This window comes from Miniopterus schreibersii, assembly GCF_964146895.1.
Source record: "Miniopterus schreibersii genome assembly, chromosome: 4".
Taxonomy (NCBI): Eukaryota; Metazoa; Chordata; class Mammalia; order Chiroptera; family Miniopteridae; genus Miniopterus; species Miniopterus schreibersii.
Window position 1 is genome coordinate 55409197 of NC_138105.1, and position 18579 is coordinate 55427775.

The 18579-nt window shown below is 35.6% G+C and overlaps 1 protein-coding gene across 1 annotated transcript in view; it reads right to left on the reverse strand.

Annotated features, from left to right (window-relative positions):
• Nucleotides 1–3589: 3589 nt before the first annotated feature.
• Nucleotides 3590–18579, reverse strand: part of LOC308556079 (putative ATP-dependent RNA helicase DDX60) — an 88218-nt gene continuing 73228 nt past the window's right edge. Inside the window, exons 33-37 of the mRNA XM_081135130.1 lie at nucleotides 14757–14904; nucleotides 13320–13462; nucleotides 8674–8825; nucleotides 7471–7533; nucleotides 3590–4314 (exon numbers count right to left, since the gene is read on the reverse strand). Of these exons, the coding sequence (XP_080991256.1) occupies nucleotides 4215–4314; nucleotides 7471–7533; nucleotides 8674–8825; nucleotides 13320–13462; nucleotides 14757–14904 (606 nt within the window). The 3' untranslated portion in view covers nucleotides 3590–4214. The remainder of the gene's footprint in view (nucleotides 4315–7470; nucleotides 7534–8673; nucleotides 8826–13319; nucleotides 13463–14756; nucleotides 14905–18579) is intronic.

Here is an 18579-nt window from a genome sequence, read left to right on the forward strand (position 1 = left end):
ATGTCCTGAAAGACAGGATGATGCTGGATTGTGGAGGTCTTAAATAGAATCCCAAGGAGTTTGGATTTTATCATTGAGAAAATGTCATGGGATTTTGAGCACATAATATGCCTCCATAGCTCCAAATATTAAATATTCCTGATGACTGTTGTGTTTCTAATTTTTATCTTTAGCTTGAATATCTCTCCCTAACCTCATATCTCATCTTTCAAGCTATCTACCAGCAATGTTAATGAGGTAGCTCAATCTAAATATGCCCCAAACCAAAATCATTATCTTCTGTTCCTCAAATGTTTGCCCTGATGTATCTTACATAATTTAATGTCATCCAAATCTATTCTTCCATTCAAATGAGAAACCTACCTTTTCTCTTTTCAGACCCACATTTAATACACATTAGATCATGTCAATTGTTTCTCTTAAATACCTTTCTTATTCATCCCTTCTTTCTATGCCTAGCGTCACTGCTTTGTAAAGGCTCTTGTTTTATCATCTCTGACTTTGACTATTTTAAGAGCCTCCCTCTCAATCACCACATACCTACTAGAGTTTCATTCCAGAAGAGCAGTCTGGACATTATACCCACAAGCTCTGCCTCCAGTGGATCTCCATGAAGTGCTTAACAATAATTTAAATAAAAAAGTCCAACTGCCTATGTGATATCTTCCTCAATAATTCTAAACAGATATAACTCTACCTCCTCTGTTTTCCCAAAGATTTCTGTATTATATATACTTATCTCACAGGGGTGCTTTACTAATTGAATGGTATATTATCTGTAAGACAGTTAGCACAGTGCCTAGTATAAGTTAACAATAAAGATTGATTGTTATTATTATTGTTGTCAGATAGAAGTATAGTATGGCAGTTAAGAGGGTATCTTTTCAAGCCAGATTGCTTGGGTTCAAATTCCTCAAAGAAGAGACCTTTGTGCTCACTAGCTGCATGATCTTGATCAAGTTATGTAATTGCTCTGAATATAAATTTCTACAGCTTCACTAGGAAAACAATAATTACATCTATCTCCAAGGTTTATTATAAGAATTAAAAGAAATAATTTCTATAAAGTACTCAGCACATGCCAAAGGTAAAATTGTAACTAGTCTTTAATATGCCCTTCCTTTAATAAAATATCTACTTACCTCAGTGGGTTGAACGGCTAAACAAATTGTGGTACATCCACTTCAAGGAAAACCACGCAGCGATAAAAAGGAACATACTATTGATAATGCAACAACTTGGATGGTTCTGAAGGGAATTATACTAAGTGGGGGAAAAAGCCAATATCAAAAGGCTACATACTATATGATTCTAGTTATATAGATCATGAAATGGAAAAATTACAGAAATGGGAACAGCTAGTGGTTGCTAGAGCTTAGGGATAGTCTGAGGGTGAAGGGTGTGGAATCAGGTTAAGTAGGAGAAAGGGGTAGTCAGGAGAGGGTGAGGGAGGTGGTTATAAAAAGACAGTAAGAGCCCTGGCCAGTTTGGCTCAGTGGTTAGAGCATCAGCCTGTGGACTGAAGGGTCCTGGGTTCAATTGCAGCCAAGGGCACGTACCTCGGTTGCAGGCTCGATCCCCAGCCCGTCGGGGTGCGAGCAGCAGGCAACCAACCTATGTGTCTCTCTCACATGGATGTTTCTCTCTCTCTCTCTCTCTCTCTCTCTCTCTCCCCCCTTCCCACTCTGTCTGAAAAGCAATGGAAAAAATATCCTCAAATGAGGATTAAAAAAAAAAAAAAAAGACAAGAGGATTCTTGATGATAATAGAACTGTTCTGTATCTTGACTATGGTGGTGGATATACAATCCTACACATGCAATTAAACTTCAGAGAAGTAAATACAAGTGAATGCATGTGAAACTAATAAAGTCTGAACAATAGATTATATTTATATCAATTTCTGAGTTCTGATACTGTACTATACTTCAATTATGCAAGATGTTCCCATTTGGGAAACCAGGTAAAGGCTATATGAGATATCTGTATTATTTTTTACATTACTTTTTCATTTGGGATATAATTGATATTTTAGGAATAGGTATACAATATAATGGTTTAATATTTGCATATAGTGTGAAATGATCACCACAACAAGTCTCGTTAACATCCATCACCACACATAGTTACAACTTTTTTCCTGTGATGGAAACTTATAAGACTTATTATCTTAGCAACTTTTAACGATGCAATACAGTATTATCAACTATAGTCACCACGCATTTTCACAGTCACATTATGAATTCTCTATTACATACACTTGCCTTATGCTTCTGTAAGGATAGGCTATCTCTGTCCATACAAGCCATGCAGATGATGTTACACATGTTGAATACACAGGCGAAGATGATGATGACACAAAAACATATCCTACAGTTCTTGCTGTACAGTTATTATTACACAAAGACACACATACACAGCATCACATGACTGTAGAGCAGGATGGTTATTTGCATCGTCAAGTGGAAGTGGATCATCATAGAAGTCTTCATCTTTGTTTTTGTCACATTGAGTAGGCTGGGGGGGGGGGGGTCTTACTGGCCCTGCAGCGGCAGAAGAGAAAGAGGAGGAAGAGGTGGCAGGGGAGGTGGGGGAGGCAGGCACACTCAGTGTAACTTTCTGGAAATACATCTTATTTTCTGTCTGACTTTTTTGCTTTTTCATTTTTCTAAAACTGTTTTTATATACTACCAATCCTGCTTCCACCATTTGTTTCAGTGCCCATATCCAGAAGGGCCCATGTTGTAAAAGAAGTCAAAGCTGTCTTGAATAATCACAATCCTCCTGCATAATTGCCTGACGTCAATTTGTTTTCTGGCTCCACTTCTTTTTTTTCTTTTTTTAACCCTCACCCGAGGATATTTTTTCCTTGCTTTTTAGAGAGAGTGGAAGGGAGAGAGAGAGATCGATGGGAGAGAGACACATCGATTGGTTGCCTTGTGCATGTGCCCCGACCAGGGCCAGGGATCGAGCCTGCAACCGAAGTATGTGCCCTTGGCTGGAATCGAACCCCAGACCCTTCAGTCTGCAGGCTGACGCGCTAACCACTGAGCCAAACCGGCTAGGGCTAGCTCCACGTCTTCTCTGTCTTCTTCCTCATCATGTGGCACTGATTCGAAAGCACTCTTCTCGATCAAGTCTTCTTCTGTTAATTCCTCTGGTATGATGTCTATCAGCTCTTGAATTTCTCCAAGGTCCATATCTTTAAACCCTTTACCAGCAGCACCTTTTTTGCCATATCCACAGTCTCTTTCCTAATTTCCTTGATTGGTTCTGTCATATTTTATGATAGTAAATAATAAAACAGACAAGTATTTACATATATTTTATGCATTCATGACATACATAACCTTCTCTTAATTTTTTTGGTATTCTAGGCTACATGGTTCATCTGCTAGTTTTTTCAAATTGTGACAAATCTCAAAAACAATATGCAATGTATTTATTGAAAAAATCCACGTGTAAGTGGACCCACACAGTTCAAACCCAATGTTCAAGGGTTAAACGTATGCATAAACTATTACATAAAATGCATATGTGTGTGCAAAAGGATTGACAGATGCATAGATTTAACATAAAGAGACACCAATGGTATGTATATTAAACCGACTTTATTTCTTTGTAGTTTTTAAGCCACTTATATACAATTTAAATCAAGCCAAATCCTTGGCTACATTTAATTTTCAAACATCAGAGAATGTATACAAAAACTCTCATTTATAATTTTAAATTAGTTGTTTAAGATTATTGGGAGACACTATTTTAATGGCCATGTATCTAAGCCATGTAACCACATTTAGGTCAGTTAGAGAGAATATATTTTAACTTCAGGATAGTGTAATCATTTATTTTAATAGGCTTTTTGCAAACTATGACATTCAGGAAAAAAATGTTGGGAATGTAATGTTTGTTTAAGTCTCACAGAGTAAAAATTGTTTTTCAGTCACATACACAGTCCTTGCATTTCCTCAATCTGAAATTAGCTGAGACATAAGCACTATTACTCAACTATATAAAGAAACCAAAGCTCAGAAATATTAAGTAATTTGACGGTATTCATGAGAGCACATGGCAGGGTTGATCACTCTGACGCCAAAGCGCTTGCTGCTTCTACTCGATCACGTATGTATTCCTGACAGAAAGCATGAAAATCATAAAATATGACTTGAAAATTCCTGTGGAAATATTTTAAATGGTTTGGGTAGACTTTTTTTTTCAGACTTTCTTAAGTTTTTCAGAAAAGGTTTTACTCAGTTGTTCAAATGCTAAGACCACATCGTCTTCTTCATCTTCACACAGTTCACGCAAGGAAACACTGCAAAGAAAAACAAACGTAGATGAAGCACCCATTTTAGAGGAGTCAGTATTATAAGGAGGGATTTCCCCAGGTAGGCTGAATTAATAAAATCTCACTACATGATGAAATGTTAGCAAAATATGAAGACTAATGATGAGAAGCATATTCACCTCAAAAACCGTGCACAAAAAACAAAAATAATAAGACAACTAGCAGTCTATTACTATGGCCCATGTCTATTACTAAGAGGATTTTAAAGCCACCAAATTCCATGTAACCTGCTCCCTACTCTCTTCAATAGCAGCCACACAAATTCCCTTTCTTTTCTACACGTCTCCTGCGCAGCCACAGGCAACTACCTCTATAAAGAGCAAAATATTCCTTCCTTTACTAGATGTGTGAGAAAGTAAAGAAAACATGGTGTGGTAAACAGAATAATGGCCCTCCAAAGATATCCACATTGTAATCCCCAGAAATTTATGAATTTGTTTGGTTATATGGCAAAGGAGAATAAAGGTTGTAGATAAAACTGAAGCTGATAATCAGCTGACCTTGAGATGGGAACATTGCGCTGGATTATCTCCGTAGGCCCAATGTAGTCTCAAAGGTCCTTATTAGTAGAAGAGGGAGGTAGAGGAGAATTAATGCCGGAGAGATGCAATGTGAGACTCTACCTCCCAATGCTGGCTTTGAACATAGAAGGGGGCCATGACTGAGGTAATGCCAGCAGCCTCTAGAAGCTGGAATAAATAAAAAAACAGATTGTCTGAAAGCCTCCAGAAAGAAATGCAAGCCTGCCTATACCTTGATTTTAGCTCGTGAGACCCATTTTGAACTTCTGACCCCAGAATTGTAAGAATAAATTTGTGTTGGTTTAAACCACTAAGTTTGTGGTAGTTTGTTACAGCAGCAATGAGAAATTAATATACAGGTGACGAGAGAGGAGATTCAAGAATGAACACTGTGGCTGAGCTGATCAAGAACTGAAAACAACTGAGATCAGATTTTTCTCACCCTTCTATAATCATATCTACTTTAGTTTCACTAGAATTCCACTTTTTTCCTAGTGTCTTCATTGACCTACCAAAATGAATGACCAGATCTATAGTTACAACTTTGAATTTCCTCCTAGTCACAGACCCATAATTATGACTACTGGACATTTCCACCTGAATATCCCACAGGTATCACAGCACACTATTTTTGGTTGTCAGTCCCCAAATCTCTTCTGCACTCCTGTGTTTCCTATGTATCATTAACTAAAATAGAAACCTTGGTATCTTCACCAACTGTATTGACAATTTCTTTGAATTCTATGTTTAATTTTTATTTTACTTAAGTATAGTTGGTATACAATATTATATTAGTTTTAGGTGTTCAATATAGTGATTTGACATTTATATTCCTTACAATGTGACCACCACACTAAGTCTAGTAATCATCTATCATTATGCAAACTTACCACAATATAGTTGACTCTACTCTTATTTCTTTCACCCAACATGCCACATCCCCCATTCCTCTCCCCTCTGGCAATCATCAGTTTGATCTCTGTTTCTACGAGTCTGTTTTTGTTTTTTGTGTTTTTTTATTCCACTCTCTCATCAGTATTTCTCTAACCACTCTTCTTCAACTTTACTTCTACTTCCTTAGTTCCGACCCTCACTCATTCTCACCTGTATGACTGCTATAGCCTTTGAGTGTCTACCATATACATAAATCATACATATTCTGTCACAGACATAAACCATAGACTCATCACACTCATTCTTACGCATTGCCTACACATTGCTCAAAACAGTAAGCTCAAACTCCATAATGTAATGAAGACCCTTCCCAATACATATTCAAATTGCTTTTAAAGCTGTTTTAAGCAGCTCAGCATCTTCCCCATCCTTATCACAGCCCCCATCTTCTACATGCCACCATACTGAGCTTGAAGCCTATGCCTGACACATCAGGCCCTTTCTCATTTCTGTCCTTTGAAAACACTATTCCCTCTGTCCCATCCTTTAAGACTTAGTCAAAATATTACTTTATTTGAGAATCATTTTCTGAATTCATGGGAGTGTGGGTCACCTTCTATCCATCATCCCAGCACTTAGTACCTTTGTAATGTCTAAAAGTCAGTTTTGTCTCACTATACTGTAAGATTTTTTAAAGCAGGAATAGATATAATAATTCTCTATATCTCAAATGTTTAGACTACACCCCAAACCAATAATATTCCAATACTTTTATAGAAATTAATGAATGAGTGATTTTCCTCGGCTCAACCTTTGAGACAGCTCCAAAGTCTCTGAAGTTTCTTGGGCTGCTCTGGAGACTCTAATGTGGATCACCATGAACACTTAAGGAATACTCAATCTGGAGCAGTTCCTTCTGCTTCACCACCCTAAAAGTTTCATTCTCCATATAAAAAGTCCAAACATGTCTGATTAATTTCAGATAAAAGAAATAAAATGACCTGATTAGCAAAAAACCCATAATGAAGGGATTCATGGAGAATCATATGTACGTATGTGTACAATTTTTAAAGTAAGTGACAGAAAAGGGAACCTTCATAAAGTATTAAAGTACATGCAGATTGGAGGCTTTAGGAAGATGAATATTTAACCAGGCAACACTAGATGGTCCTAAGGATGGACCTTTTAGTGGAGCCTAAGAATGGGGGGTATCCACACAAAATTTGGAATTACTTGGGTCCCCACTGGGCTCTGTTAAAGATGAAAAAAGAAGCCAGCATGAAAGATCAGAGTTGGATGAGGCCTGGAGAAGACACTAGATAAAGCAAGAGTCAATAATATGTAAGTGGATATAAACCAGAAACCTGATGGAGCCCTAAAGCGCCTTCTGGAGTATCATGTATCTGACTTACACTGATTATGGAAACTGAGATAAGGGGATTATTGAGGCTTTGGAATATTGCTGCCTGTTAGTGCACAGGGCCTGGGGCTGAGGGTGGCCTGGATGATACTTTATGTCAAATGGATTTTGGAATTAACTCTAATGTAGAAATAATTAAACAGGATGTTGAGAAGTTCTGCAAAGTTTTGGGGAATTGAAATGTACCTAAAAGGTTCAATGACACCTTTAAGTATGAGTTCAACATTTTTCAAATTACCACTAAATTATTGGAAAATTCAAAATCAGTATTTAAAATATATAACAAACCTGATAGATTGAATGGTGAGTGAAAAATCTTTCAACAACTCATAAGCGTCTCCTTCATTCATCCTAAACAAAACAATATTTAGAAAATCAATGGTGTAAAAACATTAAAGAACTTATTTCATATTGAAATGTTACATTTGTCAATAACAATGGATTACTTTTGTAAACCAAGACATATTTACAGGAATCATTTCTGCCACAGACTCCCAGTGGATGATTTAATCTGTGGGAAATTCAAGGGTCACAAGTAACAGAGCCACAGATGACCAATAAACACTGGATGTTGACCATCTTGGGAGAAAACCAAAGCAGGAAAATGAAGCTCAAGAGGGTGAGTGACAGAGAATCAGAAAGGAAGAATCAAATAAATTATTTACTAATATCAAAACTGTTTTATTCACAATAGTGAATCATATTTTTTTAAATGATCAATATTTCTCAAGAGTGTTAGAAGTTTTAAATGCTTTAATCCAATAAGGACTGTTCAACTTTTCATGTAAAATGACCACTGAATTCTAGTCGGTGTGACAGAATGCTATTCCCCACATCTGTGTGCTCAGTGCCAGGGCCAATTTTCCTGTTACTTGGTAAACTCAAGAGGATGTATTCCTGCTTACTATTTTTAAAAATAGTTTCCCTGCCAAAGAGCTAAAGCAATTGTCATTTTTTTCATTCCTCAGATGTCTCAATTATATACTTTCTATATAGTTCTCTCATAATGTAGAGCATGGTATCATTTGTTATTGTTACTCAGTTTTAAAATATCTAATAATGAATAAATAGGATACTTGATAAGTAAAAATATATTTGTATGTGACAATATTTATATCTGTAGAGTAAATCTTTATGTCAAGTGAGTCAGCATAGTCCCAAGATTTGGCTGCAACAAATAAAAATAACAAAGAAATTTTATTTTCTATTGCCATTAGTCTGTGTAAGAATAAAATTCCAGTGTGTTTAGCAGAATTAACCTGTACTTGAAACTGTAAAAAGGCTTTACCCTAAAATTCATTAAGTTCACTGATTTAATATACAGATATGGAGACAGAGGATCAACATAGAGATGGAGATGGATATAGAGATAGAAACAGAGGTAGAGATAGAGATGGAAGAGAGATATAAGCTGATGGAAGAGAGATATAAGCCATGCACATGGATGTGGACATAGAGACAGCGATGTATATGGAGACAAATAAAACACACCTGTTGTCCTGGGCTAATCCTACCAATGAACCATGTTTATAGAAATCAAGTGCATAAGCATTAAGCGGCATTCGTCTTCCTTGGCTATCAAACTTGTGTGGCCAAAGCAAAGGAGCCTGAGCGTGACTGATACCGACGGTGCGCAGAATGACCTGAAGAAATAGAATTTTCCTTAACTTGTTATTTATGCATAAAGAAAGTTTGTAATTTCTCACATTGTGCTTTTCAGTTACTTCCTTCAACCAACATTTCTAAAGCACACTGTTTTGGTGAGGGAAGAGTGTGTTTCACACACCGGGGCGGTGCCATCCTAAGCAGCCTAGAGATGGCTTGGCTCCACCTATGAACATTATTGCCTCACAGCCTACTGATGGCAATTTCAACCATCCAGCCTAGACTACAGCAAGACTCACCAGGAAAGGAAAGCTAATTTAAAATTTTATGCCCAGCCAGGCATGGCTCAGTGGTTGAGCTTGGGCCTAGGATCCAGAAGATTGCGGTTCGATTCCCAGGCAGGGCACATGCCCGGGTTGCGGGCTCCATCCCCAGTCGGGGGCCTGCAGGAGGCAGCCGATCAATGACTCTCTCTCATCATTGATGTTTCTATCTCTCTCCCTCTCCCTTCCTCTCTCTGAAATCAATAAAGATATATTTAAAAAATAAATAAATAATATAATATAAAATAAAAATTTTATCATTATCCCAATTGGTACAAGAGAAATATCTTTATAAACACAGGATCAGGGAGTTGGTATCTTGTTTGTCTCAGGAGGAGAGTTCAACTGAACCATGCTAACAATTTTTACCATCCAATTATCAGAATAAAAAGGAAGGGGAGAAGGAAGGAGGGAAGAAAAGAAGGAAACTAAGAAAAGGAAGGAAGCAAATCAAGAGTTTCCCCATGTCTGCTCTTTTTTTGAAAACTACACTTTGCGGGGCCAACAGGAACTCTAGTACATTGCTAATGAGAGTGTAAATTGGTACAACTTCATTCTAAAATGACTTGGGAATACCTTGGAAATTACTATTAGTAACATCTCTTGTGTTATTTTTACTCCATAATGATCCAGAAAATCATTTGGACCCTGAAGATCCAGAAAATTTATACTTAAAGGAAACTGTTCCACATGTGTACCAGATGTTCACCTTGACCCCGTGAATTATAAAGACTAGAAACAAACACGAACACTTATTAACAGGAGAACAGATCAACAGGTTGTTTTACTTTCGCACTATGAAATATTATGAAGTAGTAAAAATAAAATAGAACTGCATGTCACAACAGGAATGAATCTTATGGGCATAGTGCTGGGTGTAAAAAAGCAACTTCCAGGAGACCACAGTAAGTATTTCTTCACTTTCTATAAAATTCAAAAGCAGCAAAAATGAAATGTGATTTTTGGAATCTGACATTTTTAAAGAATAAAAACACAATGTTTAGGGCAGTTGGTATCATGGGGAAAGAGGAGAGAGATAAGTGAATGAAATAGAGGAGGATGCCCAGCCAGGTGTGGCTCAGTGGTTGAGTGTCGACCTAGCATCCAGGAGATCGGGGTTCGATTTCCCGGTCAGGGCACATGCCCGGGTTGCGGGCTCCATCCCCAGTCGGGGGTGTGCAAGAGGCAGCTGATCAATGACTCTCACCATTGATGTTTCTATCTCTCTCCCTTCCTCTCTCTAAAATCCATAAATAAAATATTTAATAAAAAAAAAAAGAAATGGAGGAGCACATGGGTGTTCTTATTAGTTTTATGCCTTATAGCTTATCTATACACCATTTAAAGATATGTATGTATGCATATTTAGTGTTGCACTAGAATGTAACAAACAATATAGCAAAATATATTTTAAGAGATTATAACTTACACTAGTAAAGTAAATTTGTATAAAGCGACTTGGAAAAGGCAAAGGGCATGTTACCATCAAGCAGTACTCTGGAAATATTCACAAGAGCAAAATGCTTCAAAATAAATGAAACAGACCCACCCCCTTTCCTCTAGCATATCAAGAACAACTATGAGTCTCAATCACTACATGCCTTGTACCTAAAAGGTCACTGCTAACTGATGGTGGCTGCATGGCAGTAAGACATAGACATTATATCCTATTATAAATGTATCAGTGCCTCTACAAAAACCATGGAAACACTCATACATGGAAAGGAAACAAAAGTGAATGGTACATACTGTCTATAAGTTGAATTAACTGCATGATAAAAGGGAAATTATAATACTTAACAATATCTTTTTTTCAATGTGAAAGAAAATTATTTGTAATTTTTTGTGATCATACAAATAAAATACAGGGGGGAAAAAACCTTCATAAAATTATTGGTCTTATAAGCTAAAGTGCACTCCTTTATTATTTCTATGCTAGAAATCCTCATTTTTTTTTTTTTTTTAATGTTTAGGTTTTCTTTCCTTTTTTTAATATATCTTTATTGATTTCAGAGGAAGGGAGAGGGAGAGAGAGAGATAGAAACATCAATGATGAGAGAGTCATTGATCAAGCCCGCAACCCAGGCATGTGCCCTGACTGGGAATCGAACCCTGATCGCCTAGATCCTAGGCCGATGCTCAACCGCTGAGCCACACCCGGCTGGGTGAAATCCTTATTCTTTAAGGGCAGTTTATTATAAGACCCTACTCAGTTAGGGAAAAGCTCTACAGAGCTATCCACTTAGAGCTTCACACAGGATCTGGAGCAGAGGTCTCCAATTTGTTCTGTTTTTTTTAGTTGTTCTTTTGCCTTGGACACCACTTCCTTTATTTTTTATTTTCTTTTTCTTTTTTTAAATATATCTTTATTGATTTCAGAGAGAGGAAGGGAGAGGGAGAGAGAGAGATAGAAACATCAATAGTGAGAGAGTTGTCATTGATCAGCTGCCTCCCGCACGCCCCTGACTGGGAATGGAGCCCACAGCCCGGGCATGTGCCCTGACTGGGAATCGAACCGAGATCTCCTGGATCCTAGGTCGAAGTTCAACCGCTGAGCCACGCCTGGCCGGGCTATTTTATTTTTCAATTACAGTTTACATTCAATATTATTTTATATTAGTTTCAGGTGTACAGCACAGTGATTAGACAATCATATACTTCACAGTGTTCCCTTGATATTTCCAGTATCCACCTGTCACCATGCACAGTTATTACAATATTATCGACTACATTCCCTATGGTGTACTTTATATCCCATAATGATTTTGTAACTACCAATTTGTACTTCTCAGTCTCTTCACCTATTTCACCTATTTCACCTGGTCCCCTAACCCTGTCCAATTTGTTTTTAAATCATGTTCCTTATCAATAAAAAGTTTCTTTCTTGCCTCTTTTTCCATAAATGCTTTATTCTCATTATATAAAACAAATAGTTTCCCCAACTTACTAGGGTACATTTCCTTGGGGTTTTAAAATGTACAGAGCAGTAACAAATGACACATTTGCTTTCCTATTGAGAAAGTGAATGACTTTAAAAATTAAGTCAAAAAGTCTTTAAAAAATTAGGTAGTTTCCAATTATTTGAATTCAACAAAATTGAAGATGGATCTAATCAAGTTGTTAATTAAGAGAACATTAAAATATATTTTGATAATAGACTGTTAAGTGATTTGGGGAATACAAGTCAAGATTTTAGAAGAATTGTGTATTATTGTTTTAACAAAAGCTATTCCATTTCCACTACTTATTTAAATAAGGGTCCTCAGAATTCAAGTTTAGATTTGATGCTGAAACCCTGCCTCATTTGGAAAATAAGTAAATATTTATTCATAGTTACATGGACTAATTAAAAAAGAAATAGCCCCATTCATATCATTTATATATATACATTTCTAATACAATATTACTTTAGTTTTAGTAATTACTTCTCAAAATTTGTATTACATTTATTTGAGTTTTTGTGATCAACTGAAAATAACCATTAAATTTGAAATGGCATACTAATTGAGCTAAGAAATAGGATAGATTAGGTGACTTCATTAGGGTGAAAGTTGGAAACTATATCATTAGAAATTATTTAAATGTATGATAAAAGTGTATGTGTCCATTTAAAATGCATGTGGGTCTATAGTTTTTAAAAATTATTTTAAGTAACACTAGACTATTTTACATGATAGAGGACTATCTAATTTTGGAATCGAACAGAGCTGAGACATCAGTGTCATTCCATAATGTAACAAAACTTTTCTTTCTCAAAATTTGTATGAAGATATAAATTAAATTTCTGAAAGTTTATTCCAACATTCAAATGAATTATTCAGCATATTCCAAGTGTGTCAAGTTCTTTGTACCCCATTTTGGACATCAGCAATCCAGACTATACGTGGGACTTACAGCATCTATAGCAATACTGGGAGAGCCTGAAGGTAGCTTTATGTGCTTTTTTCACAGCAAGACTCTGTCTGTGTCCCCTAGTCTTCAAAGATGGAAGAAAGGTGGTGGTCTTGGAAGTTTTATACAGCGGAGCAGGGTCCCCCAGGCCAATACTGAGAAACAAATGATACTGGCCCCAAGATATCCTGTTGATACACCCGGATTTTTTTTTCAGTTTGGAAAATTTAAAGTCCTTTTTAAGCTGCCTGGAAGTATAACTCCTTTTTATTTTCTTTCTTAAAGACCACTTATTTATAAACCCCATTTTCTACTTACATGGTTTGGAGTTTCTGGTTGAAGCAAATCACCATCAGAGTTCCCAGAGAGACAAACAAATGGAGAAATAGCGACTCTTCCTTCCTTGCAGCTCATCAAGTGAGACACAAGTTGGGAGTCTTCACATTCTTTACCTGTGAAATCTGGTCATAATAGGTTGGGATAGATTCATTTTTAAAAATTAGCCAAATTATCAAGCCTTATGTACCTGCTCTAGAGCATGCAACCTTCCAGGATCTACATCATATGGAGACTAAGATATATCACATAAAGTGAGTAGCACATCTTGGCTACTATTGAATATATTCAATAAATGTTAGCTATTAAAATTATTATCTATTATAATAATATTATAATAATACTAATATAAAATTTTGTTTTATATTTTAGTCGCTTTTATCTATAGGCAATAAAAGAATAAATTTAAATTGTGTGATCTTTTAACACAGAATTATTGTTATTACCTTGGTATTTTTTTCCACCAAACTCAGACTTGGCCTCAAAATCTTTCTAGACAGGGTGTTCCAAGTAACCACTATCAGTGGGTTTGGAAATGGCATATGAGAAGAAATATTTTTTCTATTCCTACTCTTACAAAGTACCAGATCATGCATTCAAAATTGGCTCTAATTTGTAATGGAGGCAAGATATTCACACACTCCTACTTTGCCATGGTGCTCCACTGTTATTATCTGCTTTCGTTCATGTTGTTTCCCATTTGAATAAGGGTCAGGAAGCTACAAGCTCCACCTCCCTAACATTTTCAATTGAGGATGATAGGATATAACGTAACCAGGAAATTACTACCCACTTCTCAATCCATTTCCTTTATCCCAGTAATCTATTTCCTCTCCTCTTTACTTTCCCCTAGAAGAGTTCCATTTAATAGCTTATGAAAAACAATAGCAAAGATTAATAGTGTCTGCCTATGTGCTACACACAGTTTTAAGATGTTCATATATATTAACTTAATTATTTAAACCTCACTCAAACTAAGTTATCTGTTGAGAAAGTTGAGACATGGATATGGAATCATTTGTCCAAGGACTCACTGCTAATAAGTAGCAGAGCCAAAGTTTGGACCCAGGTATGTGCTTAGAGTCGATGTTCATGAACACTATGCATATTTCCTCTCAAGAAAAAAGGTAACAGAACAGTCTCTAGTTTCTCTTCATCTCATATAGGTCCTTACTCCATTTCCAAGCTTGACTCAAAAGCAACCTTTAGTCAAGATGGTTTATAAATGACTATTGAGTTTCATTCTCCATTGCCCCTTTAACTTCTAAAAATCAGTTTCTCTCTTTGGAAAGCAGAAGGAATCCCCTCATTCTAAGATGGTCTGATATTTTCAGGGCACTGTTCTTCTTGGATAAAACACACTCAGGCAAGACTACTGATGCTTTAAATTGTTCCACAATGAAGATAAGATATACTTACTTATTTTTGACAGTGGGAGTTCATATTCCTGTTTCATATCAGCCAATTTGGAAACAATTAGTAGGAAGGAGGCAAAGTCCTCTGTAACGTGCATGTTATACTTGTGTAAAGCAGCATTAAAATCCTCAGGTAGATCCTCAAGGAACACCTAAATCATCAAGGAGATCATCAAGGAGATCATCAAGAACTCCAAATGGCCAAATATTGTTCAGAGCGATCTATATAATTTCCTTGCAAACTGAAACTTTGGAAGAAGGGCAAAGCACATTGCAATATAATTCTACAGTTATCTATTTATTTAATAATATAATGTTTTGTTTCTTCATCTATGAAATAAGGGAAAATTCAGTTTTGTTTCTATTTGCATTTAAAAACACCAATAACTTTACTCCTAAAAATGTGCTTTTATACTACTTAATCAAAACTACCTTTTAAGTAAAAGCATGGCTTCAAATGGCATTAGACCTGCAAATAGTTCAAAAAAATCTAGTGCTACATTTGGAGACCAAGCAACAATACAATATATACTAGCATGCCTGGAATAAACCTTACTTGTTTGTGAGTGTTATTGAAACCTCACTGGATTCATTTTATTAATATTTTGTTAATCACTCTACCACATTACAATATTAGAACTAATAAACAAAAATCAACCAAGTTGCAGGATATAAAATCAACATTAAAAAATCAGTTGTGTTCCTATACACTTAGTATCTGAAAAGGAAATTAAGGCAATCTCATTCACAACAGCATCAAAAAGAATAAAATACTTATGAATAAGTTTAACCAAGGAGGTGAAACATCTCCACATTGAAAAGTATAAAATGCTGATGAAAGAAGTTACAGCAGACATGAAAATGGAAAGACATGGCATGTTCATGTATTGGAACAATGAATACTGTTATGATGGCAATACTTCCCAAACTGATCTGCAGATTCAATGCAATTCCTAACAAAATCTTAATGGCATTTTTCACAGAAGTAGAAAAAACAATCATAAATTCATATGGAATCACTAAAGATCCTGTTCTTCTTGAGAAAGAAAAACAAAGCTGGAGGCATCACACTTCCAGTTTTCGGAAGACATTACACAGCTAAAGTAATTAAAACAGTCTGGTACCAGCATCATGACTGACATATAGATCAATGTAACAGAACAGAGAGTCCAGAATCAAATCCATGGATATATAGTCAATAGATCTTTAATAAGGGTGCCAAGAACACACAATGGGGAAAGGAGAGTATCTTCAACAAGTGGTGTTGGCAAAACTTGATATACACATGTAAAAGAATGAAATTGGACCCTTACCATATACTGTACATAAAAATAAACTCAAAATGAATTAAAGACTTAAATGTAAAATCTGAAACTGCAAAACTTGTAGAAGAAAATATAGGGATATTGGTCTTAGCAGTGATTTTTTTGATATAACACCAAAAGTGTAGGCAACAAAAATGAAAATAAACAAATAGGACTATATCAAACTAAAAAGCTCTGTATAGAAAAGGAAATAATCAACAAAGTGAAAAGGTATTTCTGGAATGGGAGAAAATATTCTAAACTATCTACATAACAAGGGCAAAGGACTTGAATAGACATTGCTCCAAAGAAGGCATACAAACAGCCACCTATTTATTATATTCATTATATTATATATTAAAGTTGCTCAGCATCATTAATCATAAGAGAAATTCAGATCAAAACCACAATGAGATAACCTCATATCTGTTAGGATGGCTATTACCAAAAAAAAAAAAAAAAAGTTAAGGATGTAGAAAAATCAGAACTGTTGTTGAACTGTTGTTGGGAATATAAATTGGTACAGTCACTATGGGAAATATATGGATGTTTCTTCAAAAATTAAAAATAGACCTATCATATGATCTAACAATCTCATTTCTGAGTATATATCCAAAGGAATTGAAATCAGGATCTTGAATAGATATCTTTCATCCCTATGTTTGCTGCAACATTATTCACAATAGTCAAGCAACCCAAATGTCCATCAGCAGATGAACAGATAAGATCAAGCGGTACATACATACACTAGAATATCATTCAGTCTTTAATTAAAGGAAATCTTACCATTTACAACAACATAGATGAACCTAGAGGACATATGCTAAGTAAAATAAGCCAATCACGAAAGGTCAAATGCTGTATGATTTCATTTATTAAAATAATCATTCATTGAAGTAGAGAATAGAATGCTAGTTGCAAGGGGCTGGGTGGAAAAGGAAATGGGAACTGTTTTTCATTGTATATAAAGTTTCTATTATACAAGATAAATAAATTCTAGATATCTGTCGTACAACACAGTACCTGGAGTTAACAATACAGTATAGTATACTCTAAAATACATTAAGAGGATAAATCTCATGTTGTATTCCTATCAAAAAAAACAAACCAAAGAAACTACAAGGAAATTTTTGGAGGTGACAGATATGTTTAGTACCTAGGTTATGGTGATGATATCATGAGTGTATGTATATTTCATATTTTCAAATTCATTAAAGTCCATTAATTATTTGGTGAAATTCTCCATCCTTTCACCACTGTTATCTATCTCTTCCCCTATTTTCTTGAACATATTAATCGTACTCAAAGTCCTTTCATGTTAACTCCAGTATCTGGATCATCTGTGTGTCTATTACTATTGCCTGCTTTTTTTCCTGCTAAGTTTATATATTCTTGCTTTCCGAGCTTTTTTTAGTTTTGAGGATTTGGGGAGGGGTTGTTGCACGAGAAAATGTTTATAGAAGAACATGAAAGGCTTTAACTTATGTTATCTTCCACCAGAATGAGTTCCCCCACTTTTCTGTTTGACCAAGTGAGTGAAGATGTGATCACCTCAGTCCAAGTATAGCTTGAAGTGGGTTGGTCCTGTTTTCCAGTTTTAATATGTCTCAGTCTATATCTGATTTATCTCTGTTCTTACGTCATGGTCCTCCTATGAGTTTAGTATGTGGATGGTGGATATCAGTCTTCTCGGCCCTAAAAGACTGCAAAAAGTCCACCTCTTTCCTAACTTACTTTTATATCTTCCAGCCCTAAATGGCTTCAAATATGTCTTGAAGGGGATACAAACCTATAAATAAATGCAGACCCTTCCCTCCAATGGGTTTTTATTTAATAAATGCTATAAAACTACAAGAAATTTGGTGTAGTGCCCCAACATTACTGGTACCCAGTAAATGTTCTATGGTTAAAACTCACTAAATCTCTCAAGTTTCTAGTCTGTCACTCCAACCCCATGTGATAACTAATAGTGTTATTGGTTGATTATTTTGTTTTGTGTGTGTATGTTTTGTTTGTTTATTTTATCGCATAGCAGAGGTTCTCTGCATATGCTAAGTACAATTTTCAACCCATTTCCAGAATAGGTAAATTATTTGGGAGAAAAACCATAGATGGAAATTCCTATCACACCTTGGGTAAGCTCTTGCCATTTTATCATTTTAGCCAACATAATCCTCATTTCATTCATAGCTCTCTGTTGCAATAGGACTGATGGCCACCTACTATATCCTATCTGAAAGTACACAAATTTACAATAATCTTTCAGGAAAAAAGAGAGAGACAGGAGGCCTCCACTCAAAATCTTCTTTTATTTGTATCTTTTTTATGATGACCTTCTTTGTAAGAATAGAGATACTAAATTTTCTTTTATAAGTTAAATATAAATTTATTTATACAAAAAATTAAATAGTAGTTCAAGAATGTACATGTGATTATAAAAATGTGAAGATGATATAGTTCAATACCTAAAGTTGTGTTCACTGGTCTAGAGAACATTCTGTGAGGGCTAAGATTTGTAATTGG